Consider the following 27,783-nt stretch of genomic DNA (forward strand, 5'->3'; position numbering starts at 1 on the left):
GTTTCAATTTTCTGCATATGGATAGCCAGTTCTCCCAGCACCAGTTATTAAATAGGGAATCCTTTCCCCATTGCTTGTTTTTGTCAGGTTTTTTGAAGATCAGATAGTGGCAGATGTGCGGTCTTATTTATAGGTTCTCTATTCTGTTCCATTGGTCTATGTGTCTGTTTTTGTACCAGTACCATGCTGTTTTGGTTATTGCAGCCTTATAGTATAGTTTGAAGTCCAGTAGCATGATGCCTCCAGCTTTGTTCTTTTTGCTTAGGATTGTCTTGGCTATATGAGCCCTTTTTTGGTTCCATATAAATTTTAAAATAGTTTTTTCTAATTTTGTGAAAAATGTCGATGGTAGTTTAATGGGAATAGTAGTGAATCTATTAATTACTTTGGGCAGTATGGTCATTTTCATGATGTTGATTCTTCCTATCCATTAGCATAGAATATTTTTCCATTTGTTTGTGTCCTCTCTGGTTTCCTTGAGCAGTGGTTTGTAGTTCTTTTTGGAGAGGTCCTTCACTTCCTTTGTTAGCTGTATTCCTAAGTATTTTATTCGCTTTGTAACAATTGTGAATGGGAGTTCATTCATGATTTGGTTCTCTGCTTGCCTGTGTGTGGTGTATAAGAATGCTTGTAACTTCTGCATTGATTTTGTTTCCTGAGACCTTGCTGAAGTTGCTTGTGAGCTTAAGAAGCTTTTGGGCTGAGATGATGGGGTTTTCTAGATATAGGATCATATCATCAGCAAACAAAGATAACTTGACTTCCTCTCTTCCTATTTGAATATGCTTTATTTCTTTCTCTTGCCTGATTGCCCTGGTCAGAACTTCTAATACTATGCTGAATAGGAGTGGTGAGAGAGGGCATCCTTGTCTTGTGCTGGTTTTCAGAAGAACTGCTTCCAGCTTTTGCCCATTCAGTATAATATTGGTTGTCAGTTTGTCATAAATGCCTCTTATTGTTTTTTAAGATATGTTCCATCAATACCTAGTTTATTGAGAGTGCTTAACATGAAGGGACGTTGAATTTTATAAAAGGCCTTTTCTGTGTCTATTAAGATAATCTGTGGTTTTTGTCTTTAGATCTGTTTATGTGATGAATTACATTCATTGATTTGCATATGTTGAACCAGGCTTGCATCCCAGGAATACAGCCAGCTCGATCAGGGTGGATAAGCTTTATGATGCGCTGCTGTATTTGGTTTGCCAGTATTTTACTGAGAATTTTTGCATCAATGTCCATCAGGGATATTGGCCTGAAGCTTTCTTTTTTGTTGTATCTCTGCCAGGTTTTGGTATCAGGATGATACTGGCCTCATAAAATGAATTAGAGAGGAGTCCCTCCTTTTCAATTGTTTGGAATAGTTTCAAAATAAAACTTTTTTTTTTAGACTATTTATTACTGCCTCAATTTCAGAATTTGTTATTGGTCTATTCAGGGATTCAGCTTCTTCCTGGTTCAGTCTTGGGAGAGTGTATGTGTCCAGGAATTTATCCACTTCTTCTAGATTTTCTAGGTTATGTGCATAGAGGTATTTATAGTATTCTCTGATGATTGTTTTTATTTCTATGGGGTCAGTGGTGATATCCTCTTTAACAGTTTTTATTGTGTCTATTTGATTCTTTTCTCTTTTCTTCTTTATTAGTCTAGCTAACCTGCAGTCTATCTATATTACTAGTTTTTGCAAAAAAAAAACCAGATTCTGGACTCCTTGATTTTTTGAAGCATTCTTCTTGTCTCTATCTCCTTCAGTTCTGCTCTGATCTTGGTTGTTTCTTGTCTTTTGTCAGCTTTGGAGTTTGTTTGCTCTTGGTTCTCCAGTTCTTTTAGTTTTAATGTTAGCATTTCAATTTGAGAGCTTTCTAGGTTTTTGATATGGGCATTTAGTGCTCTAAATTTCCCTCTTAACAGCTGCTTTAACTGCGTCCAGAGATTCTGATACATTGTCTCTTTGTTCTCATTGGTTTCAAAGAACTTCTTGCTTTCTGCCTTAATTTCATTATTTAACCAGGAGTCATGCAGGAACAGGTTGTTCAATTTCTATGTAGCTGTGTGGTTTTGAGTGAGTTTCTTTGTCTTGAGTTCTAATTTAATTATGCTGTGATCTGAGAGACTGTTATGATTTCAATTCTTTTGCATTTGGTGAGGAGTGTTTTACTTCCAATTATGTGATCAATTTTAGAGTAAGTTCCATGTGGCAATGCATACAATGTGTATTCTGTTGTTGTAGGGTGGAGAGTTCTGTAGAGGTCTATCAGGTCCACTTGATCTAGAGCTGAGTTCAAGTACTGAATATCTTTGTTAATTTTCTGTCTCAATGATCTGTCTAATATTGACAACGGGGTGTTAAAGTCTCCCACTATTATTGTGTGGGAGTCTACGTCTCTTTGTACGTTTCTAAGAGCTTATTTTATGAATCTGCTCTTGTATTGGGTGCATACATATTTAGGATAGTTCTTCGTGTTGAATTTAACCCTTTGCTATGCCTTTCTTTGTCTTTTTTGGTCTTTATTGCTTTAAAGTCTACTTTGTCAGAAACTAGGATTGCAATCCCTGCTTTTTTCTGCTCTCCATTTGCCTGGTAGATTTTCCTCTATCCCTTTATTTTGAACTTATGCGTGTCTTTGCATATGAGTCTCTTAAATGCAGCACACCAATGGGTCTTCACAATTTACCCAGCTTACCATTCTGTATCTTTTAATTGGGGCACTTAACACATTTACATTTAAAGTTAGTATTGTTATGTGTGAATTTGATCCCGCCATCATGATGCTAGCTATTTTGAAGACTTGTTGATGTAGTTGCTTCACAGTTTCATTGGTCTTCAGTGTGTGCTTCAGTATGTTTTGTAGTGGCTGACAATGGCTTTTCCTTTCCATATTTAGTGCTTCCTTCAGGAGCTCTTGCAAGTCAAGCCTGGTGGTGGATGAATTCCCTCAGCATTTGACTGTCTGAAAAATATTTTATTTCTCCTTTGCTTGTGAAGCTTCATTTGGCCAAATATGAGATTCTGGGTTGAAAATTCTTTTCTTTAAGAATGTTGAATATTGGCCCCCAATCTCTTCTGGCTTGTAGAGTTTCTGCTGAGAGGCCTGATGTTATTCTGATGGGCTTCCCTTTGTAGGTGACTTGGCCTTTCTCTCTGGCTGCCCTTAACATTTTTCCTTCATTTTGACCTTGGAGATTGTGGTTGATCCTCTCATGGATCCTCTCACAGAGTATCTTACTAGGGTTCTTTGTATTTCTTGAGTTTGAATGTTTGCCTGTCTGGCTAGGTTGGGGAAGTCTCTTGCATGATATCCTGAAGTATATTTTCCAACTTTGTTTCATTCACCCTGTCTCTTTCAGGTACGATAATCAGTTGTAGGTTTGGTTTCTTTACATAATCCCATAATTCTCAGAGGTTTTGTTTTGTTTGTTCCTTTTCATTCTTTTTTCTCTTATCTTGTCTGCCTATTTTATTTCAGCAAGATAGTCTTCAATCTCTGAAATTCTTTCCTCCACTTGGTCTATTTGGCTACTGACACTTATGATTGCATTGTGATGTTTTCATGTTGTGTTTTTCAGTTCCTTCAAGTCATTTATGTTCCTCTCTAAACTGTTTTTTCTGGTTAATAGGTCCTGTAATGTTTTATCACGATTCTTAGGTTCTTTGCATTGAGTTAGAACACACTCCTTTAGCTCAGCAAAGTTCATTATTATCCACCGTCTGAAGCCTACTTCTGTCAGTTCATCCATCTCAACCTGAGCCCAGTTCTGTGCCCTGCTGGAGAGGTGTTACAGCCATTTGGAGGAGAAGAGGCACCCTGGCTTTTTGAGTTTTCAGCATTTTTTAATTGATTCTTTCTCATCTTTCTGAGTTTATCTAGCTTTGATCTTTGAGTCTGCTGACCTTTGGATGGGGTTTTTGTGGGGACATTTTTGTTGATGCTGTTGTTGTTGCTTTCTGTTTGTTTTTCTTTTAGTAGTCAGGACCCTCTTCTGCAAGGCTGCTGCAGTTTGCTGGGGGTCCACTCCAGACCCTATTCACCTGGGTCCCTCCCCACCCTGGAGGTGTCATCAGTGGAGGCTGCAGAACAGCAAAGATGGCTGCCTGCTTCTTCCTCTGGGAGCTTCGTCCAAGAGGGGCACCAAACTGATGACAGTGGGAGTGCTCCTATATAAAGTGTCTGGTAACCCCTGTTGGGGAGTCTCACCCAGTCAGGAGTCACATTGGATAAGGGACCCACTTAATGTAGCATTCCTTGTGTCCCTCGGCAGAAAGGGTGTGCTGGGATGGGGGGATCATACTTATCCAGACTGCCCAGATTCCTCAGAGCCAGCAGGGGAAAAGACTAAGTCTGCTGATCCACAGAGTCCGCAGCCCCACTACCAACAGGTGTTCAATCCCAGGGAGATCAGAGTTCTATCCATAAACGCTTGGCTGGAGTTGCTGAAATTCCCACAGGGAGGCCCCACTCAGTGAGAAGGGGTGAGTCTGGGTCCAGCCTAAAGAGGCAGCCTGGCCACAGTCTGCCACAGCTGCTGTGCTGCACCCTGGGGAATTCCTTCTGGGTCCAAACTACCCAGTCCCTCTGGCACTGGCAGGGGAAAACAGCAGACAGAAGCTGCAGTGATGGCTGCTGCCCCTTCCCCCAGGAACTCAGTAGTCTCAGGCAGTCTGCAGCCAAGTGGTGCCTGAGAATCTGCACAGCTCTGTGCTTGGGATTCAAGGCCCTTGTGGTGTTGGATCATGAAGGGATCTCCTGGCCCATGGATTGCACAGATCCATGGAAAAAGCATGATTTCCTGGGTGGGGTAGCACAATCACTCACCACCTCCCTTGGCTGGAAGTGGGAGCACCCCTTGTCCCATGCAGCTTCGTGGTGGGCTATCGTTCCACCCTGCTTTTCTTCACTCCCTGTGGGTCATGCCAACCACCTAGTTAGTCCCAATGAGTGAACCTGAATACCTTAGCTGCTGGTGCAGGATTCACTCACTGTTTTTGTTCTTTTCAGTGGGATCCTCCAACCATAACTGCTTCTAGTTAGTCATCTTGGCCCCTCCCCGCATTTTATCTTTTCTTACTCATGCTTTCGGTGTCATATATCAGAATCCATTTCCAAATCCAAAATCATGAATATTTATCATTATGTTTTCTTCTAAGAGTTTTAGCTCTTATATTTAGGTGATCGATACATTTTGAGTTAATTTTTGCGTATAATGAAAGGAAGGGGTCCAACTTCATTCTGTTGTATGTGGATATCCAGTTGTCCCAGCACCATCTGTTAAAGAGAGCAATCTCTCCCTATTGAATGATCTTAGCACTCTTGTCAAAAATCACCTGGCCATAAATGTTTGGGTTTATTTATGGACTCTCAATTTAATTTCATATAGACATCTATCTATATGTCTATCTTTATGCCAGTACCACACTGTTTTGATTACCATATCTGTATCAGTTTTGAAATTGGAAAGTGTGAGTCCACAAATTTTGCTTTTCTTTTACAATATTGTTTTGGCTATTGGGACATCTTGAAATCACATATAAATTTGAGAATTAGCTTTTCCATTTATGAAAAAAATCAAAATTTTGATAAGGATTGCACTGACTCTATAAATTGCTTTGGGTGGTATTGGCATATTAATATTATCTTCCAATTCATGAACATAGGATGTATTTCCATTTATTTACATTTTCTTTCTTTCAGAAATGTTATTTAGTTTTCAGTGTATTATCTTGAACCTCTCTGGTTAAGTTATTGCCAGGTATTTTGTTCTTTTGAATGCTACTGTGCATGGAACTGCTTTTCTTAACTTCTTTTTCAGATTGTTCATTGCTAGTGTGTAGGAACAGAACTGATTTTTATATATCAATCTTGTATCTTACAACTTTGCTGAATTTATTTATTAGCTCTGATCATTTTTGTGGATTCTTTAGGATTTTCTACTTTCAAGGTCATGTTATCTGTGAATAGGAATAGTTTTACTCCTTATTTTTCAATGGAGATGCATTTTATTTATTTTTCTTGCCTAATTGCTCTGGCTAGAACTTCCAGTTCAATATTAAATAGAAGTGGTGAGACTGGGCACTGTTGCCTTTTCATGATGTTAGTTGAAAGGCTTTTAGTCTTTTATCCTTGAGTAAAATGTTAGCTGTGGGTTTTCATAAACGCCTTTTATCAGACTGAGGAAGTTCCCTTCTATTTCTAGATTCTCAAGTGTTTTTATTAAAAGAGTGCCGGATTTTTTCAAATGTTTTTTCTGCATCAACTAAGATGGTAATTTTTCTATTTTCTTCATTCTGTTAATATCATATACTGCATTGATTGATTTTCATGTATTGAACCAGTTTTGCATTTCTGAGATAAATTTCACTTGGTCGTGGTGTATAATCCCTGTAATATGAGCTGGATTCAGTTTGTTAGTATTCTGTTGAGAGTTTTTGCATCAATATTCATAAGGGATATCGATCTGTAGTTTTCTTTTTTCTGATATCTTTGGCTTTGGTATCAGGGTAATGCTAACCTAATAAAATGAGTGAGGAAGTGTTTTTTTCCTCTTCTGTTTCTGGGAAGACCTTGAGAATAATTGATGCTAATTATTCCTTGAATAATTAGTAGAATTCACCAGTGAAGCCATCTGGCTTTTCTTTATCAGGAGGTTTTTGAGTACTGATTCAATCTCTTTTCTTGTTATAGGTCCTCTTTAATTTTTTATTTCTTCTTAAGTCAGTCTTGGTATTTTATGTGTTTCCAGAAATCTGTTTCATCTAGGTTATTCAATTTGTTGGCATATAGTTATTTAAAGTGTTCTTTTAATCCTTTTAATTATTATTTCCATAAGATCTGTAGTAATGTCTCCACTTCCAATTCTAATTTTAGTAATTTGAGTCTTTTCTCTTTTTTTCTTTGTCAATCTAGCTAAAGGTTTGTCAATTTTGTTGATCTTTTCAAAGAACCAACTTTTGGTTTCATTGATTATCTCTCTTGTTTTTCTATTCTCTATGTTATTTATCTCTGCTCTAATTTTTATGATTTTCTTCATTCTAATAGCTTTGGGTTTAGTTTGCTCTTCTTTATCTAGTTTTTTAAGGCGTAAATTTCCTCCTTCTTTATGTTTTTATTACACTTTAAGTCCTAGGGTACACGTGCACTTTGTGCAGGTTTGCTACATAGCAAACATGTGCCATGGCACATTTGCTACATGTGCCATGTTGGTTTGCTGCACCCATCAACTCATCATTTACATTAGGTATTTCTCTTAATGCTATCCCTCCCCCAGCTCCCCACCCCCTGAGAGGCCCCAGAGTGTGATGTTCCCCAGTGTTGTCATTGTTCAATTCCCACCTATGAGTGAGAACATGTGGTGTTTGGTTTTCTGTCCTTGTGATAGTTTGCTGAGAATGATGGTTTCCAGCGTCATCCATTTCCCTGCAAAGGACATGAACTCATCCTTTTTTATGGCTGCATAGTATTCTATGGTATATATGTGCCACATTTTCTTAATCCAGTCTATCATTGCTGGACATCTGGGTTGGTTCCAAGTCTTTGCTATTGTGAACAGTGCCACAATAAACATACATGTGCATGTGTCTTTACAGTAGCATGATTTATAATACTTTGGGTATATATCCAGTAATGGGATCATTGAGTCAAATGGTATTTTTAGTTCTAGATCCTTGAGGAATCGCCACACTGTCTTCCACAATGGTTGAACTAATTTACACTCCCACCAACAGTGTAAAAGCGTTCCTGTTTCTCCACATCGTCTCCAGCATCTGTTGTTTCCTAACTTTTTAATGATCACCATTCTAACTGGTGTGAAATGGTATCTCATTGTGGTTTTGATTTGCATTTCTCTGATGACCAGTGATGATGAGCATTTTTTCATATGTCTGTTGGCTGCATAAATGTCTTCCTTGGAGAAGTGTCTGTTCATATCCTTTGCCCACTTTTTGATGGGGTTGTTTGTTTTTTTCCTGTAAATTTGTTTAAGTTCTCTGTAGATTCTGGATATTAGTGCTTTCTCAGATGGGTAGATTGCAAAAATTTTCTCCCATTCTGTAGGTTGTCTTTTCACTCTGATGGCAGTTTCTTTTGCTGTGCAGAAGCTCTTTAGTTTAATTGGATCCCATTTGTCAATTTTGGCTTTTGTTGCCATTGCTTTTGGTGTTTTAGTCATAAAGTCCTTGCCCATACCTATGTCCTGAATGGTATTGCCTAGGTTTTCTTCTAGGATTTTTATGGTTTTAGGTCTAACATTTAAGTCTCTAATCCATCTTGAATTAGTTTTTGTATAAGGTGTAAGGAAGGGATCCGGTTTCAGCTTTCTACATATGGCTAGCCAGTTTTCCCAACACCATTTATTAAATAGGGAATCCTTTCCCCATTTCTTGTTTTGTCAGGTTTGTCAAAGATCAGATGGTTGTAGATGTGTGGTGTTATTTCTGAGGCCTCTGTTCTGTTCCACTGGTCTATATCTCTGTTTTGGTACCAGTACCATGCTGTTTTGGTTACTGCAGACTTGTAGTATAGTTTGAAGTCAGGTAGTGTGATGCCTCCAGCTTTGTTCTTTATGCTTAGGATTGTCTTGGCAATGTGGGCTCTTTTTTGGTTCCATATGAACTTTGAAGTAGATTTTTCCAATTCTGTGAAGAAAGCCATTGGTAGTTTGATGGGAATGGCATTGAATCTGCAAATTACCTTGGGCCGTATGGCCATTTTCACAATATTGATTATTTCTATCCATGAGCATGGAATAGTCTTCCATTTGTTTGTGTCCTATTTTATTTCATTGAGCAGTGGTTTGTAGTTCTCCTTAAAGAGATCCTTCACATCCTTTGTAAGTTGGATTCCTAGTCCTCCTTCTTCCTTTCAGAGGGATAGAAATATCCCTCAGCACTACTTTCACTCCATTCCATAAGTTTTGGTAAGCTTTTTTTTGTTTGTTTTCACTTGTGTCAAGTTATATCCCAATTCCTCTTGGTATTTCTTCTTTGATCCATTGATTATTTTACACTATGTTGTTTAATTTTGACATATTTGTGATTTTTCCAATTCTCCTTCTGTTCTTGATTTCCAGTTTTATTCCATTATGGTCACAGGAGACATCATATAATTTATGTCTTTTATAGTTTATTGAGACTTGTTTTTGTGGCCTAATATATGGTCTGTCCTATGAGAACGACTTATGTGCATTTGAGGAAATGTGTATTTTGCTGTGTTTGGATACGGTGTTCTTCGTATATATGCCAGGTACTGTTGGTTTATAATGTTTTCCAAGTCCTCTATTTCCTTATTGATCTTTTCTCTAGTTGTTTTGACCATTATTGCAAGTGAGGTATTGAAGTCTTCAACTATTACTGTAGAACTATCTATTTCTCCCTTGAATTTTGTTAATGTTTGCTTTATGTATTTTGGGGCTGTTGTTTGGTGCATATGTGTTTATAATTGTTATAACTTTCTGCTGGGTTGACCCTTTTATTAATGTATAATGTCCTTTATTGTCTCTACTAATAATTTTTTACTTAAAGTCTATTTGCCAATATTAGTATAGCTACTGTAAGTCTCTTTTGGTTACCACTTGCATGGAATATCATTTTCTATCTTCTTACTCTAAATGTATTTGTGCCTTTGAATCTAAAGTGAATCTCTGTATGTAGAAAATAGTTGAATCCTATTTTTCCAATTCATTCTGCCTATCTCTGTATTTTAATTGAAGAGTTCAATTCATTTACATTTAAAGTAATGACTGATATGTAAGGACCTACTTCTTGCATTTTGCCATTTCTTTTCTTTTTTTTTTTTAAGGAAAGGTTTTTTTTGTTTTGTTTTGTTTTGTTTTTTTTAATTATTATTATACTTTAAGTTCTAGGGTACATGTGCATAATGTGCAGGTTTGTTACATACGTATACTTGTGCCATGTTGGTGTGCTGCACCCATCAACTCGTCAGCACCCATCAACTCGTCATTTACATCAGGTATATGTCTTAAATTTTTTCCCCTCAATCCCTCCACTATTCTATTCTTTCGTGTATAGTTCATATTTTTTAGTTTAGATTCCTTTCTCATTTCCTTTCCTGTATTTTTAGTTATTTTATTGTTATCCTCAGTATTACATTTAACCTCTTCAACTTATAACAAGCTATTTTGAATTCACACCACCTAGCTTCAATAATATACAAACACTGTGCTCCTATGTTGTTTCATTCTGTTGCCTTTATGTTGTTGTAACAAACTACATCTTTGTACATGTGTGCTTATTAACAGATTTATAATTATTGTTTTACTCATTTGTCTTTTAAATCATGTGGGAAAAAAGAGAAGTTGCAAAGCAAAAATACAAGAATACTGGCTTTTGTATTAATCTATGCAGTCATATTTACCTTTGTTCATTGTTTCTTGGTAGAGATTTCGGTTACTTTCTAGTGTGATTTTATTTCAGCCTGAAAGATTCCCTTTAGTATTTCCTGTAGTACAAGTCTACTAGCAATAAACTCTATCTTCTTTTGTTTATCTGCAAATGTCTTAATTTCTCCTTCATTTTTGAAGGATAATTTTTTCAGATGTCGAACTCTTGGTTGATGGGTGGTTTTTTTCTTTCAACACCTTAAATATGTCATCCCACTGCCTCCTGGCAACAATGGATTCTTCTGAGAAATTGGCTGCTGATTTTATTGAGGATCACTTGTACATGACTAATTGCTTTCTTCTGATGCATTTGAGATTCTCTCCTTGTTTTTGTTTTTCTGGTTTGATTATAATATGTCTTGTTATGGATCTCTTTGTGATCATTCTTCTTGGAGTTCATTGACTTTCTTGGATGTATAAATTCATGTCTTCTATAAAGTTTGGGAAGTTTGGGGATTATTTTTTCCAAATATTATTTATGCCCTTTTCTCTCTCTCCTCTCCTCCTTGGACTCCTATTATGCGTACTTTTTGGTATGTTTGATGGTGCCCCACAAGTCTCTTGGGCACCGTACATTTTTCTTCACTCTTTTCTGATCCTCAAACTGGATAATTTCAATTGACCTAGCTTCTAATTAGCTATTTCTTACTTCTACCTACACAAAGCTTCTGTTGAAAGCCTCTAGTGAATTTTTTCTTTCAATTATTGTACTTTTTCAGGTCCAGAATTTCTACTTAGCACTTTGTTATTATTTCTATCTTTTAAAAATATTTACTTTTCTTTATATATCCTTTTCTTGATTTTCTTTAGTTCTTTGTCCATTGTTTCCTTTAGCTTTTTGAGTATATTTAAGATAGTTGAGGCCGGGCATGGTGGCTTATGCACATAATCTCTGTTTTGGGGCACTCCTTTAATGCCTAGACAGGCTATTCACCACTCTGCTTGAGCCTTGACTTTTTTCTTGTACCCAGAATAAATATCAGCCATAGATAAAAATCTTAGGGTCTTCTCAGAACTTTTCTAAGTATGCAGCCTGCCCTAGGCATGTATGTGGCTTTCCAAATTCCCTGGTATAAGCAGACATTTTTTAATGCCTGAATTCTTCTAAGAATCTTTCTCCCCAGCTTTTCCTCCCAGGATTCAGCGTATCTATTTTTTGCCTCCACTATAATGTTTTACCCCAGGTATTGATGGCCTTTCAGTGTTTATGAGAAATGTCCTCTGCATGGCTAATTTTCTACCTGAAAGAGGTAGTTGAAAAAAAGACAAGTGCTTTTCCTCAGTTCTTTAGGGAGCATCCAGATAGTTCAAAAAAAGACAAATACAATTCTTTCAGAACCAGGTCTGCTCTATGCCTGCTGGAACCAGTGACCATGGTCTCCTACTGAAAATGTAGATGGCCATCTTCAAGACTGCTACCAAGATGGAGAAAAGAGATTGGGGAAAGGGCGATCAAACGTTCTGTAAAGCTCCCCAATCGTTTTTTAAATTGTATACGTGTAAGCTGTACAACATGACATTTTGATATATGCAGTGAAATGGTTACTCTTATAGTCTAATTTACATGTTAATAGTCATGTAAATTAACATAGTCATTATCTTGCACAGTTACCGTTTTCTTGCAAGTATGGTAAGAGTATCTAAAATCTACTCTTAGCAAGTGTTTAGTATACAATACAATCGTATAAGTATAGCCTTCATGTTGTATATTAGATTCCAAGACTTATTTACCACATGTATCTGCAACTTTGTACCCTGTGACCTACATCTCCCCATTTCCTCCCTGTTCCCTCTTTCCACCTCTGATAAGCACTGCTTTATACTTTGTTTCTAGGTATTTGACTTTTTTTTAACTCTTTTTTTTTCTTCTTCTTCTTTTTTTTTTTTTTTTTCGTGTGATCATGGCTCACTGCAACCTCTGCCTCCCAGGTTTAAACGATTTTCCCACCTCAGCCTCCTGAGCTGGGACTACAGGCATGTTCCACCATGCCTGGCTGATTTTTTTGTATTTTTAGTAGAGACAGGATTTCACCATGTTGACCAGACTAGAACTCCTAGCATTTTTAAGTTGCCTCTTTTTTTGACTCATCATTTGCTTGGTTGCTATAATCCTTTGACTAGTTTCTACCGTTCTGACAAAGTTGATTCTGACAATGTTTGCTCATTCTGTGTGTGTTTGCATGAGTGTTCATGTTTTTTTGTGGAAGGATGGACCCTTGCAGCTATTTATTGTGCCATTTTCACTAATGTCACTGACCTTCAGACTTTAGGCCAGCAATTTCAACAAAGTAGTTACCATTCCCCTGAAATCCCTCTCCCCTTTGATGCCACACCTGCCTATACTATGCCTGTTGCTATATTAGGTGATCCCCAGCACCTTCTTTCCCTGTTCCTGGGCTACATGTGCTATAGTCATTGGAGAAAGTTATTAGTGTGGTGCAAAAGTGATTGCGGGTTTTCCCATTGAAGGTAATGGCAAAACCCGCAATCACTTTCACACCAGCCAATGCAAAACTGGACGGACTCTATGAATGCTGCCTGTCAACAAATCTTGGCCAATTCCTCCTCACTGCTTCCACACTCATTTATTGATCACTTGTCAGTTTCCTAACAAATTCCTCACAGCAGCTTTTACATGTCTCCTCCAGCTTCCTCTAGATTCTGTGAGATCTACTTCTCTTAGAACAACTTTGAGAACAACATAAGTGAAATATTCCAACTTCTTCCCCTTTAACCTCTAAATCTTTTGAGATCTTTAACCTCATTATTTTCAGTCTCAAAAGAAAAGGAGAACCACCTCTACCCAAGACTAACCTCTTCACGTATGCTCCTAAGCCCACCCTGGCTTCCTCCTCAGAAATGACACTGTTTTGAATACTCCCTTTCACCATATCTTAAGTTTTTTCTTTCTCTCCCAGCTGCTTCCCTTTGCTCCGATTTGCTCAGGACTCTGCTACCCTAAAGAGTAATTTCCATTTGTCCTGCGTTCTTCTCAACATCCTGACTATGTTTCTCCTCCCTTTCCTTTTAATTCTCTTGAGAAATCAGCCCCTACTCTCCTTCATACTGCACTTGCCTCCTGTGGAGCTAACACAGCTTGCTATATCCCTCTTTACTATATCGATGGGCCTAAGCTAGTCCCTCAGGTTAGAAACCCCAAAGTTTCTTGACTTTTCTCTCTTTTTCAGAATCTGCTTAGTTCTACCTCTCTCCTCTCTTTCCTAAGACACTGCTCTCTTTATACTTTCCTAATTTTCAAAAATACTTCATGTTTTTTAATATCTTCCAAACTAATCCTCCACTAATCAGGTAACCCTTAAAAACTTCTCTATTCTAATCTCAATCTACTTAACATTCACTGAGCTCCCTGGACCAGGTTATGGGGAAATACAATGCTGCCTAAGACATTATTTGAGTTCCCCAAAACACATCATACAGTAGATGAAACTTGTAAACAAATGTACCCCAAATGTCTGCTGTCTTGACATCCTCACCAGAGGATGGGCAAGACTTTAGCACCACCTTCATGTTGCAAGGGGTTCCCCAGTGACTTATGAGAGTCTCAAAGGAAAGCTTCCCATGAGTCCCCAAAGCAGCCTACCAGTTGCTAACATGAGGCATCTTTCCCATTCTTAAATTCCTTTTCTGCTTCTAGTCCTCTACACAGGATGCCAGCAGAGCCATTTAGATGCCCTGCCTATTCCAAGAACATCAATATTCATGCCAAGGGTGCTGGTCCCGGATGCTCCCAAATCATCAGTGTTGATTCCCGGCAGAGCAGAGAAAAGGACCTCCGTGTGCCCTCTGGGCCACACCACAACACCTTGGCCCTGAAGCAGCTCTGCTCCTGTCCAAAGTGTCACGTAGGGTCTTTTAAACATTTTTAGTAGCATCTGACCTTCACTGTCCCTAAGCATATTTTCTCAAATCTAGTTTTGCTTTGGTTTGGTTTTGGGTCTATGGGGAACTATTCCTACCATCTCATCCATCCTGTGCCCCTTCTCCCTTTCCTTCACCACAAGCTACTTTCTCCCCTTCGCCCTGTACCAATGCCAAACCCACATAAATATAAGCAGAGGCAAACAGATATTTTAGCTCATCCTTGAAGGATAAATGGGAGCTTACCATGAGGAAAGAAAGGTGAAGAAGGGCATTTTAAACAGAGGGAAAAGCAGTGAAAAACTAAAGAAAGCAAGGCATTCTTGGAAGAATTACAAATAATTAAGTAATGGAGAGCTCATAAGTTTTATTCAAGAGTTTGCTACAATGTCATCTCCTGTGAACTGTTCCCTGACAACTCCCAACTGTCCCCAGTTCATGATTCTATCAATTTGTGCTTCCGTGGAGCACATATCTCTAACAATTCAACATTTATTGAGCTAGAAAATGTGTGCTAAGTTCTAGGAATATAGAAATAATTATCAGAATCCCTGACCTCAAGATTATGGAAAAGAAAGGAAAATAATCTTATAACAAAGAGAAAGAACTGCTTGCAATTGCATGTGTAAGTGCAATAGTGATACGAGGGCAATGCAGATGCAAAGCCCTACACTAGCTCAATGCCCAGCCCACCACATCAGAACTAACTACTCATTTACCTGTCAGGCTCCTCTATCAGATGATGGACCCAGAGGACTGACAGTATTTATATTCCCAGTTTCCAGTCCAGGAACTGGTACGTAAAACAGACCTAATAAATATGGTCTGAATGCCATGGTTCCTGAGGTTTTGCTAATTGAATTAGCATAGAAGTTAGCAAATAGAATGAATGACTTGTTACATAAACTAATTATTTCAATCTAAAAAATCAATGGAACATAAAGGAGTGTTCTAGGCAAGGGAAGAACAGCTCCTGGTGAGTCCTTGGGCCACTGAGTAAGCCCAGATCCCCTACCAAAAGGAGTTGAGCTTTAACATTATAGACAGAAAACCTCCAAGAGATGGAATGGAGATATGTCCATTCACTCAATAAATATTCAGGGGATGCTTACTATGTGCCAGGCAATGTTTAAGAATGTTCACAATAGTAAACAAAACAGACAAAAATCTTTGTCTCCATAGAGCTTACATTCTAGTGGAGAGGTGACAAAATAAACAAAAACAAATATGCAAATTATAAAGTATACTAGATGATAAGTCCTAGATGGTAAATCCAAAGGCAGCTGGATGTGCAAGGGTGGATAGGGGCTGATGGTGTGAAAAGAGTGGTCACACTTCCTTAAACTCTCTGAGCAGGAATGTTTGCATTAATGACTTTATAGAGGCAAAAGAGTAAGCTGCATGGATACTTGGAGGAAGTACATTCCAGACAGAAAGGATTGCAAATGCAAAAGCCCTGGCCTGTTCAAGGAATAGCCAAAGGGGCTGGAGCAAAGTGAACAAGGGAGAGAATATAGGAATTAGGTCGAAGAGAGAGAGATGGCCAGATCATTTTGGTCCCTATAGACCACTGACATGATTTTGTTTTGTTGTGTTTTGTTACTGTTTTAACTTTTTATACTGAAATACAAAGAAAAAAACTATATGAATCTTAAATGTCAGCTCAATGAATTATCATAAAATGAACAAATCTGTGTAGCCAAATACAGATCTAGAGATAGGACATTATCAGCATTCCAGGATCCTTCTTTTATACTCCCTCCTATTAACCACCTCTCCCTCCTCCTCAAAGGTAACCACTCTCTTGACTTCTGGCAGCATAGATTTGTCTGTTTATCAACTTTAAATAAATAGAATCATATCATTGTATTCTCTGGTATCTGGACATTTTGCTCAAAATTTTTCTTGTGGTATTTACCTGTGTGATTCAGAGGAAAAAGGAGTCACGATGACAAATAACAGTGTATTAAAATGCTCATAGGAAAGATGTTGATGACAGCAATGATCATGTGCCTGGAACCCATATGACAATTCATGAAAGAGAGAGGAAGTGCAAGCTTACCCAGGAGCTGAGCACTAGGACGCCAAGAGACATTTCCTCCCCTATTCAGCTCCTCTCGTAAGAAGTAAGAAACCCTCAGAAATGACAACATTCCATGCTCATGGACTGGAAGAATCAACATCGTTAAAATGGCCAAAGCAATTTCTAGATTCAATGCTATTCCTATCAAACTACCAATGTCATTCTTCACAGAATTAGAAAAACTATTCTAAAATTCATATGGAACCAAAAAAAGAGCCCAAATAGTCAAAGCAATTCTAAGCAAAAACAACAAAGCCAGAGACATCACACTATCTGACTTTGAACCATACCATAAGACTATAGTAACCAAAACAGCATGGTACCAGTACACAAACAGACACATAGACAACTGGAAGAGAACAGAAAACTCAGAAATAAAGCCACACACTTACAACCATCTGATTTTTGACAAGGCCTACAAAAACAAGCAATGGGGAGAGGACTCCCTATTCAATAAATGGTGCTGGGATAACTGGCTAGCCATATGCAGAAGATTGACACTGGACCCTTACCTTTAACCATATACAAAAATTAACTCAAGATGGATCAAATATTTAAATGTAAAACCTCAAGCTATAAAAATCCTAGAAAAAAATAGGAAATATCCTTCTTGACATTGGCCTTGGCAAAGAATTTTTGGCTAAGTCCCCAAAAGCAATTGCAACAAAAACAAAAATTGACAAGTGGAACCTAAGTAAACTACAGAGCTTCTGCACAGCAAAAGAAACTATCATTATAGTAAACAGACATCTTACGGAATGAGAGAAAATATTTGCAAACTATGTATCCAACAAAGGTTTAACATCCAGAATCTATAAGGAGCTTAAACCAATAAGCAAAACCCCATTAAAAAATGGGCAAAGGACATGAACAGACACTTCCTAAAAGAAGACATACAAGTAGTCAACAAACATGAAAAAATGCTCAGCATCAGTAATCATCAGAGAAATCCAAATCAAAACCACAATGAAATACCATCTCACACCAGTCAGAATGGCTATTAATAAAAGTCAAAAAAAAAATAGATGCTGGTTTGGTTTATGATATGGTTTGATTGTGTCCCCACCCAAATCTCATCTTGAACTGTAGCGCTCCCATAATTCCCACATGTCATGGGAGGGACCCGATAGGAGGTAATCAAATCATGGGGGTAGGTCTTTCCTGTGTTATTCTCATGATAGTGAATAAGTCTCATGAGATCTGGTGGTTTTATAAAGGGGAGTTCCCCTGCACACATTCTCTTTGCCTGCCGCCATGTAAGATGTGACTTTGGCTGGGCACGGTGGCTTACATCTGTAATCCCAGCACTTTGGGAGACTGAGACAGGTGGATCATAAGGTCAGGAGATCGAGACCACAGTGAAACCCCATCTCTACTAAAAATACAAAAAATTAGGCGGGCGTGGTGGCGGGCACCTGTAGTCCCGGCTACTCGGGAGGCTGAGGCAAGAGAATGACATGAACCCAGGAGGCAGAGCTTGCAGTGAACTGAGATTGCACCACTGCATTCCAGCCTGGGTGACAGAGCGAGACTCCATCTCAAAAAAAAAAAAAAAAAAAGTGACTTTGTGCCTCCTTCACCTTTCGCCATGATTGTGAGTGCCATGGCCTCCCCAGCCATGTGGAACTGTGAGTCAATTAAACATCTTTCCTTTATAAATTACTAGCCTCGGGTATGTCTTTATCGGCAGTGTGAAAATGAACGAATACACTTTTTTGACTTTTTAATAATAGCCATTCTGTCAGAATGACAGCTGGAAGAGAACAGAAAACTCAGAATACACTAATATACTTTTTTATATTTTTGTATAGCCATATACAGAAGATTGAAACTGGACCCTTACTATTCTGTCAGAATGGCTATTATTAAAAGTCAAAAAATTTTAAAAAATAGGTGCTAGGTCCCACGGTGAGGTTGCAGAGAAAAGCAAACAGTTATACAGTTAGCGGGAAATGTAAATTTTCACTGTGAAAAGCAGTTTGGAGATTTCTCAAAGAACTTAAAACAGAGCTACCATTCAACCCAGCAAGCCCATTACTGGGTATATAGCCAAAGGAAAATAGATGATTATGCCAAAGGAAAATAGATGATTATACCAAAAAGACATATGCACCTGTATGTTCATCACTATGCTATTCATAAAAGCAAAGACAAGGATCAACCTAGGTTCCCATCAATGATGGATTGGATAAAGAAAATGTGGTACGTATACACCATGAAATACTAACCAGCCATAAAAATGAATAAAATCATGTCTTTTGCAGCAACATGGGTGGAGCTGGAGGCCATAATCCTAGAAAACTAACACAGGAACAGAAAACCAAATACGACATGCTCTCACTTATAAGTGGGAATCAAACACTGAGCACACATGGACATAAATATGGGATTAATAGACACTGTGGACTACTAGAGGTGGAAGGAAGGGAATGGATATGGGTTGAATAACTACCTATTAGTTAATATGCCCACTATCTGGGTGCAATATACCCATGTAACAAACCTACACATGTACCCTCATATCTAAAATAAAAGTTGAAATTTTTAAGAAAAAGAAGGAAGAGATCCTGAGAAGGTTAGGTAATGATTATGGTTATTTATTCATTGACCCTCTAGAACATTTCCACAGACTCTACTACGTGTCAGACATGGTGCTGAGTACTGACATGCAAGGATGATTAAGGCATGGTCAGTTAGACAAACAGGTGAACAAGATTACAAAATAATGTGATAATTGCTAAGAATTTGGGAAAGGATGCTAAGGAAGCATCTTCTTTAAGAATCATTGTGACTATTTCACCTTTTTTGCTTAAACATTGATAGTTCTGAATAAGCTCACAAGAATGTGGCCATCATATGTTACTATGAAATTATATGTATTATTTCTATATGTATCAATTTTGTCTCCTAATCTTTCTGAGAGAATAAAGAAAAATCTTCTGGTATAATGAAAAGAATACAAAGTCACTGGAGTCAGAAGACCTGGGTTTGAATCCTGACTCTGCTATTATTTAGCTGTGCAACCCTGGGAAAATTAGTTAACCTTTCTGTGGCTCAGTTCCTTTATCTATAAATGGAAGTAATAATATGCATCCTGCCTGCCTCACAGATTGTAGTCAGCATCAATGAAATAATGTATAAGAAGAACTGACTATCCTATAAATCCCTGATATTAGTCCCTGTTACCAGCCTTCTAAATTGCACAAGCCTACTAAGATGGACACACAGTAGGCAATCAGTAAATATCAGGCTTTAATTATACTTTATTAACAAAGACTTGCAGTTTGTGGAGTCTATAGTTTCCTGTCCCCCTCAACATAATGTCAGAGGAATTCAGAGGCTGGGGTCACAAAGTATAGTTATGACCTAGGAGTGACCAGCCAGTGTAGAACCCAGCGTGGACTGAGCCAGTTTCATCTAGACTAGCTGCCTACTAACCAAGAGTGGCTGACATTTTGCTAGAGGTGAAGCTCTGGGACTGTGATTATTCGTTTAGAACCATCTCCTTATGCTTTCTTACTCTGTCATATCTCTGAGTTTTGGTATCAGAGAGCTCTAACAGACTGGCAGAGTTAGGTGAAAGGGTGCAGGACTTGGCAGGGAGATTGTCAGGAACATTTGTAAAACCTTTTCCTACTGTGTTTACAGGGAATCTAGTTTCACAAAGCAGCTCAACCCCACTGATGGTGAATGGGATTCTAGGGGAGTCAGTAATTCTTCCCCTGGAGTTTCCTGCTGGAGAGATGATCGCGTCCATCACTTGGCTTTGCAATGGAACATCTCTTGCCTTCATAGAACCCTCTGAAACCAAAAGTCCAAATATCCGCGTGACTCATCCTAAACAGCGAAAGCGACTGAACTTCACCCAGTCCTACTCCCTGAAACTCAGCAACCTGGAGATGGAAGACACAGGCTCTTACAGTGCCCAGATAACCACAGAGACCTCTGTAAAGCTGTCCAGTTACACTCTGAGGATATTCAGTGAGTCAAAATATGGGGTTTAATTCCAAATAGACTGAAAAATATACATGTATTTCAATCCTATGTGACTTCAAATGTGCACTGTCACCTAGTGGTAAAGAATATGGCATTTGGAGTCATTGAGTCAATGTCAACACAATGACATTGCAAAGCCAGTTAATGACAGAGCTGAGGACAGAGCCTGTCTTGTGTCCCAGCTCAGAATTACTTCATTGCAGTAAAATGGTCTTCTTCAACCGGAAATGTAGCAGAAGTAATGGAAATCAAATATTTATGATAGTGTTGCCTTGTGCATTACATGTATTTGCCATGTAATTCTCACAAAGCCTCCATGAGGTAGGTACAGATCTTATACCCTTGAGGCACAGCCTCAGTCACAGTGATTTGCGTACAAGTCACAGAGATAGTAATGGCAGCACTTCCCACATAACTACCTGCCACAACACCTCCCTTTTCACAAAGGCTAGTCTGACCCAGTAGAGTGATCTGTGTATAGAACAGTGGTCTACCTAGAAAGTTCTCTGCAAAGATAGGCTGATAATGAGAAGCATCCTTTCTGTCAAGTTTATTTAATTTTTAACAATATTTTCCTCCAATGGCTCATATTAATCACCAGTCAACAATCTGCCTTCCCAAGATTAAAAAGAATGAAAACGTTATCAACATAAAATTATGGAAACTATAATGAGGTTGCTTATGAGTCAATATCAGAAAAATACCTCTCTAGCAACCAGTGATATTCAGAGATGCCATTAATGGCTTTAGAATAACGACTTAGCAGGAGATTCAAGCATTAAATTGGCCATCAGACCAGAAAACATGAAAGACCACTGAAATTCTATAATTCTTATCCACTTGAGGGCCTGTAGTGTCTAAAATTCACTCAGAGTTCTTTGGGTTAAGACATGGTACTCAAAAAAGCACTGTTAAAATAAAATGTCTCCACAGACAGATTACAAGTTAACTTTTAGTATCCCCTGAATATTTGGCAGGTTTATCATGTTAGATTAGTCAAAGGTATGTCCTTGAAGAATAGAACACCAAACAGGTAAACGTAATGGGAAAGAGGTGATGTCTGGAAAAGTTCTACACAAGCGATTCTAACTAAAAGGGAAAAATCACCCTGGGGCAATGTATTACTTTCCTGAGGCTGCTGAAATAGAAATACCATAAAGTAGGTGGCGGAACAAATTCATATTCTCTCACAGTTCTGGAGGCCAGAAGTCCAAAATCACAGTGTGGGCAGGGCTGTGCTCCCTCTGGAGGCCGTAGGGGGCAATCTGCTCTTTGCCTGTCCCATCTTCTGGTTGCTGTCAACACTCCTTGGTTTTCTTTGGCTTGTGGCTGCATCACACCAATCTCTACCTCCATAATCAGGTTGCCTCCTTCTCTTCTGCCTGTCTCAAACATCCCCTTGCTTTTCTCTTATAAGAACACTTGTCATTGGGTTTGGGCACTATCCAGATTATACTGAATAATCTCATATAACTTAATTCCATCTGCAAAGACCCTTTTGTCCAATAAGGTAATATTCAGATTCTGGGAATTAGGACACGGACAGATCTTTTGTGAGGTCATTATTCAACCCACTACAGGCAGAATCACCCTGGGTGACCAGTAATTATCAAGGCAGTGTAGGATACTGGAGAGAAGAGAGACTCATCCAATGGAAAGCCTGAAATGGGTACCAGGCTTCATCACGTTTGCTGAGATAATGTTCCTCTAACATTGTTGAGAAGACCAAGTATGACTTATCTTGCAACAACCACCCTCTTGAGGCTCAATACTGATCTCTTTCAGGGATTTTTAGAGTGCCATCTCCTTCAAAGGCACATACACAAAGAACTGTGTGAGCTATACCAGGTAGTTTTATGATAGTGCAAAGGAATTTCTTTTTTTTTTTTTTTTTGAGACGGAGTCTCGCTCTGTCACCCAGGCTGGAGTGCAGTGGCCGGATCTCAGCTCACTGCAAGCTCTGCCTCCCGGGTTTACGCCATTCTCCTGCAGCCTCCCGAGTAGCAGTGACTACAGGTGCCCCCACCACGCCCGGCTAATTTTTTGTATTTTTTTAGTAGAGACGGGGTTTCACCGTGTTAGCCAGGGTGGTCTCGATCTCCTGACCTCGTGATTCACCCGTCTCGGCCTCCCAAAGTGCTAGGATTACAGGCTTGAGCCGCCGCGCCCTGCCAGGAATTTCAAGGTATAAGTTACATAGATTTGATTTTTAACATTGCTCAATCTCTTGATATGTGCCAGGATACGAATGGCAAAGATTTGATTTTATGGGCCAATATCAATTAATTAGGACTGACTGCTAACATGGTTTGGCTCTGTGTCCCCACCGAAATCTCATCTCGAATTGTAAACCCTACATGTCAAGGTAGGGACCTGATGGTTGCTAATTTGATCATGTGGGAGGTTTCCCCCATGCTGTTCTCATGATAGTGAGCTCTCATGAAAGCTGATGGTTTTAAGTGTGGCACTTCCTTGCCCTTTCTCTCTCTCTCCTGCTGCCATGCAAGACACGACTTGCTTCCCCTTGCCCTTCCGTCATGATTGTAAGTTTTGCTGAGGTCTCCCCATCCATGTAGAACAGTGAGTCAATTAAACCCCTTTTGTTTATAAAGTACCCAGTCTCAGATAGTATCTTTATAGTAGTGTGAAAACAAACTAATACAACTGCCTAGAGTTTAATGTTAAGAAAATGTTGAAGCCATGATAAGTTTATTAATTGAGTCAACAATATTTGTTAGACATGGATAATGTCCAAGGCACTGTTGTAGCACCTGGAATACATCAGTGAGCAAAACAGACAAAGATCACTGTCCTCATGGAGCTGACATTCTGGAAGGGAAGTAGAGGCAGGTAACAAACAATTCACATAACATATAAACAAGTGATATAGCATGTAAGAAAGCCCTGATTGGTATGAACAAAGGAGAGATTAAAACAGCATAGGAAGCATCAAGAGTGCCAGGGGGCAGGGGACAATTTTAAAAGGAGTGATCAGAACAAGCTTCATTGAAAAGATGACATTTGAGCCAAGAGGAAGTGAGGAAGTGTGCCATGCAGACAACCGGAAACCACGCCATCTGGCATAGATAGCAAGATCCCCTGTGCCTAGCCTACTCAAGAAACACCAAGGAGGCCAAACATCCAGGAGCAGACTAAGGAGTAGGTAATAGAAAATGAGGCCAGAAAGGAAACAGGGGCCACATCGCATAAGGACTGAGAGCCATCACAAAGACTTTGGCTTCTACTCTCAGTGACACTGAGAGCCATCAGAAGGTTTTGCAAACAAGTAATATGATTTGACTTACTTGTCTAAAGGATTTCTTTGGCTGCTCTGTTGAGAATAGAGTTCAAGGGAGAGGGGTAGAAGCTAATGGCCCAATTAGGAGACCATTGCAATAGTCCATACAAAAGTTGATGCTAACTTGGATCAGGGTGGTAGCAGTGGAGATGGTGAGCAGTGGTTGCATTTTGGACATATTTTGAAGATAAAGCCACCAGGATTTCCTGATGTGGGAGTATGAGATGAAGATATGAGTCAGCAATAACTCCAGGGGTTTTGGCCTCAGTGATAGGAAGGATGCAGTTGTCAACAAGTCAGGTGGGGAAAACTGTAGGTTGAGAAGGTTTGGGAGAGAAAAACAGGAGTCCTTTAGACTATACCAAGTTTGAGATATCCTTACACACTTACATACATGTGGAAATGTCCTTACATATTCATTAAGTGGAAAAAGGTAGCAAGATGGATTTTTTTTTTAGTTCAACCATCAACATTGGATGAGGAAGATGTGACTTTCATGACAAATATTTGCTATCCCTGTACCAGGCACTGTCTCATTTATTCCTCAAAATTACCTGAGAAGTGAGTATTATTACCTAGTCTTACAGATAAGGAAACTGAGGCTTGGATATAGCAGTAATTTGTCCATGGTCATGTAGCCAGTAAATTACAAAGCCATGATCTTAATTCAGGTCTTCCTGACTCCAAATCCAACACTTTTCCCATACATGAAAACTCTGTTCTGGTAAGATTTCAGTACAGATACTCCACAACCCCTACTCAACTAAGCTTAAAGCACTACTCGGTCTCTTCTAATCAGAGAATTGGAGTCATTCTCTTCCTGGTTGGGTCATCTTTACTTCAAACCTCAGGCCAAGGCTAAGTCAGTAGCCTTTTCTGTTTTGCTCCCATGTTCCCATTGGTTCACAGTTACATCTTACTAGGCAGTATTTCCCGGTCTTTGCTCTCAGAAATATCTGCATCACATGTCATCTCACATGCCTAGATATGCCGCACTTCTTTGCTCCCCAGAATTGCCTGCTTGCTTTCTCAGCTTCTTCACTTCTTCCTTCCCCAGTTCTTTGGTTCTCAGCATTTTCCTTTCTGTCTTGCTGATCTTCTACATCTGAGTCTCTTTCTCACTATTGGAGCCAGCTTTAGATACAGTGAGAACCAGGATCCCCATAGATTCAAATTCCCCAAGGAAGTGATGCTTCCATCTTCCACCCCAGTTAGGTAATTCTGATAGCAGAGGAAACAGGACTCTTGCACCTGGTCTTTTGGCTTCTGACCTCACTGAGGTGCCCTCAGAATTCTCGGCTTGGTCTCCAAATTGTCTTTACACAGGGGCAGAGTGCAAGTACTAGAAGGGACCCCAGGGATAAACTGGAGCCCAGAAATATAAAATGACCACCCCAAAACTATCCAACTAGTTGATGGAAACCTCAGTCTCTCCCTTCCCACTTCTTCTGCTGGCTATCCTGTCCCATACTGATGTCCTGCATCATTTAGTCATCCCAGACCTTGCTACCATCAATTGGGCAATAAAAGCAGAGTCCTTTACAGAGTCTACAGACCATAATATATACAGCAAAGGTGAAATACAAAACATTGAGGTGAAGGATATTTTTCACAGGGGGCTGAGCCAAGACATTTGTCCTTAATCTGGATCTTATTTTTCTGCAAACAGGACAACTGAGGAACATACAAGTTAACAATTACAGTCAGCTCTTTCAGAATAGGACCTGTGAGATCCATCTGACTTGCTCTGTGGAGGATGCAGATGACAATGTCTCATTCAGATGGGAGGCCTTGGGAAGCACACTTTCAAGTGAGCCAAACATCACTACCTCCTGGGACCCCAGGATTTCCGGTGAACAGGACTACACCTGCGTAGCAGAGAATGCTGTCAGCAATTTATCCTTCTCTGTCTCTGCCCAGAAGCTTTGCGGAGGTAACAGCTTGCCTCAGGTCTGAGAGCCTTGAGCAGCTGTGGGGTGTAACGCATCCTCACATCCTACATAATTTCCAAAACTGTGGCCCAGTGGGAGGCAGAAAATGCTGCTGGGAAGGGACAGATGCCCTCTGGAGCTCTGCATCTCTCAGTACTCCCAGAGGACTCTCCTTCCTTCCTCTCCATTCCCCAACCCCTCCTCCAACCCACTCAGAACCCAAAAGCAAAGGCCTGGGAAGGTACGATTGCTTTCTCCCTACAACTCCACTGGGCCCCACCCTCCCCTGCCTGCCACATAGGACTCTCACCCCAAAGCCTCTGGGTATAAATAAACCTACCTAGCCCCCAAATATGGCCTAGAAGAGGCTCCATGAAGGCTCCAAGAACAGTGGGCCTCACTTGATGTGTCTCAAATGTCATTTCTTTTTTCTCTTTTCAGATGTTAAAATTCAATATACAGATACCAAAATGATTCTGTTTGTGGTTTTTGGGATATGCATAGTCACCGGTTTCATCATAATGCTGTTACTTGTTTTGAGGAAAAGAAGAGGCAGGTTTCCTTTCTTCCTACTTGTCTCCTCTCCAGGGTTCCAGGGATTGAGAGTTTGGGGCCTCTGATTCCCAAGGATCTCTTGTGGAGGACAGGAGGAGGGAGGGAGGCTGCAAACCCCGGCTCAGCTAGTCCACTGAGATGATCCTGGGGTGTGATCTTGCACCTGCTAATATCCTCAGAGAAATATCCTACAGGGAAAAGTAGGACCCTGTCTCAGGGCTGCTTGCCCTTCCTTTTGGGTCCCCTCCCACCACATCCCAACACTCATGGGGTTGGGGGTGAAATGCCTCTCCCACTGCTGTCACACATTTCAATTTTCTGGTTTTATTTTTCAGATTCTCTACCTTTGTCTACTCAGCGAACACAGGGCCCTGGTGAGCATTCAGACTCTTAACTCCCCATCATAAAGCAGATGGGAAGAGCCAAATGGAAGAGAAAGGGGGATGGCAGAGGGCTGGATAATGACAGAGGAAGGAGTCAGAATGTCATTACTCAGACCACATGGTGTGAGGGGAGATGACCTGTAATCATGGGTCCTACATGGTTCACAGGCACAGGCATGTGAACCAGTCACTCAGACAGTTTCTCTTGGTGATATCAGGTTCATTCACCACCCTGCTGATGGAGACACTAAGTCCCAGTGAAAGGGATCATCCCTCGTCACCCAGCAAGTCCAGGGCACAGGCAGGATTAAAGCATCCAAGACACAAAACCAAACTGTCTGACTGCATCATTACTGTTGAGCCAGGGTTTTGGCAATGGATAGACACAGTGGAAAGAGAAAACATGATATAGAAACACAAACACAGGCTCTGGACTCAAGATTGGCTTTGGGTCTCATTTCACGCGTGAGTGATGCATGACATCGCTTGTAGAGGAAAAGGCATAAGGTCTGAAGTCGGAAGACATGAATTTGAGTTCCAGTTTCATCACTGCCTGTATGGCTTTGCACAAGTCAGTTAAGCTTTCTGAGCCTCCAGTTCCTCATCTCCAAAATAATCAAATCCACTGTAGGGACCTCTGAAAAGCTTAATAATATCCTGTCTGTGAAATAACTGGCTCCTTATGTTTGCCAACAAAGTGTCTTTAGCCCTTCCATAGGCAGTGCTATTTGGTCCCAGGAGCTTCCTGACCCACATGTGAAGCCTGAGGGAGACTCTGAAGCTTTAGGGGACCTCAACACCACCTCCTATCCCAAGAGATGTGGTCAGAAATAGACCACATGACTGAGAAGGTTCACCCAGAACTCCAAAGACTGTCAAGAATGAGTGATCCCTCAGGAAAGCAGATGCTTCAAACACCTGCCTATCTGGGGACACAGTGTGCACTGGGGAGGGCGAGGTCCTGGGAGAGCAGTTCCAGAGTCCTTCTGCCATTGACTGTGCCTTCCTATGTTAACAGCAGAGTCTGCGGGCAACATAGAGTATATTTCAGTCTCTCCAGTGAACAACACTGTGTATGCTTCAGTCACTCATTCAAACAGGGTGAGTCCTTTCAGCTTTATACGCCATTGTGTTGTCAGTTTTACAGCCATTGTTCACAAACTTGTCACCATAACCATCTGACTGATCAAATGACCATTGAGGGGAGGAGAAGACAGCCACAGCAACAGGGGCAGCAAAGTTATGTGCTAGACCACTCTGGTGTCTGCC

The 27,783-nt window shown here is 39.9% G+C and overlaps 1 protein-coding gene across 7 annotated transcripts in view; it reads left to right on the forward strand.

The window, feature by feature from the left end:
* The window catches only part of SLAMF6 (SLAM family member 6), a 42,360-nt gene that overhangs the window by 9,545 nt on the left and 5,032 nt on the right, over positions 1-27,783 (forward strand). For 2 of the 7 annotated variants that reach the window (XM_011970367.1, XM_011970369.1), the window contains exons 2-5: positions 20,000-20,332; positions 25,315-25,578; positions 26,018-26,128; positions 26,467-26,505. In XM_011970367.1, coding sequence (XP_011825757.1) covers positions 20,000-20,332; positions 25,315-25,578; positions 26,018-26,128; positions 26,467-26,505 — 747 coding nt within the window. Of the gene's footprint in view, positions 1-19,999; positions 20,333-25,314; positions 25,579-26,017; positions 26,129-26,466; positions 26,506-27,532; positions 27,616-27,783 lie in introns of all 7 variants that reach the window. The other 5 variants (XM_011970368.1, XM_011970370.1, XM_011970371.1 and 2 more) reach the window with 5 other exon arrangements.

The sequence above is a fragment of the Mandrillus leucophaeus genome, unplaced genomic scaffold (genome assembly GCF_000951045.1).
Source record: "Mandrillus leucophaeus isolate KB7577 unplaced genomic scaffold, Mleu.le_1.0 Scaffold947, whole genome shotgun sequence".
NCBI lineage: Eukaryota > Metazoa > Chordata > Mammalia > Primates > Cercopithecidae > Mandrillus > Mandrillus leucophaeus.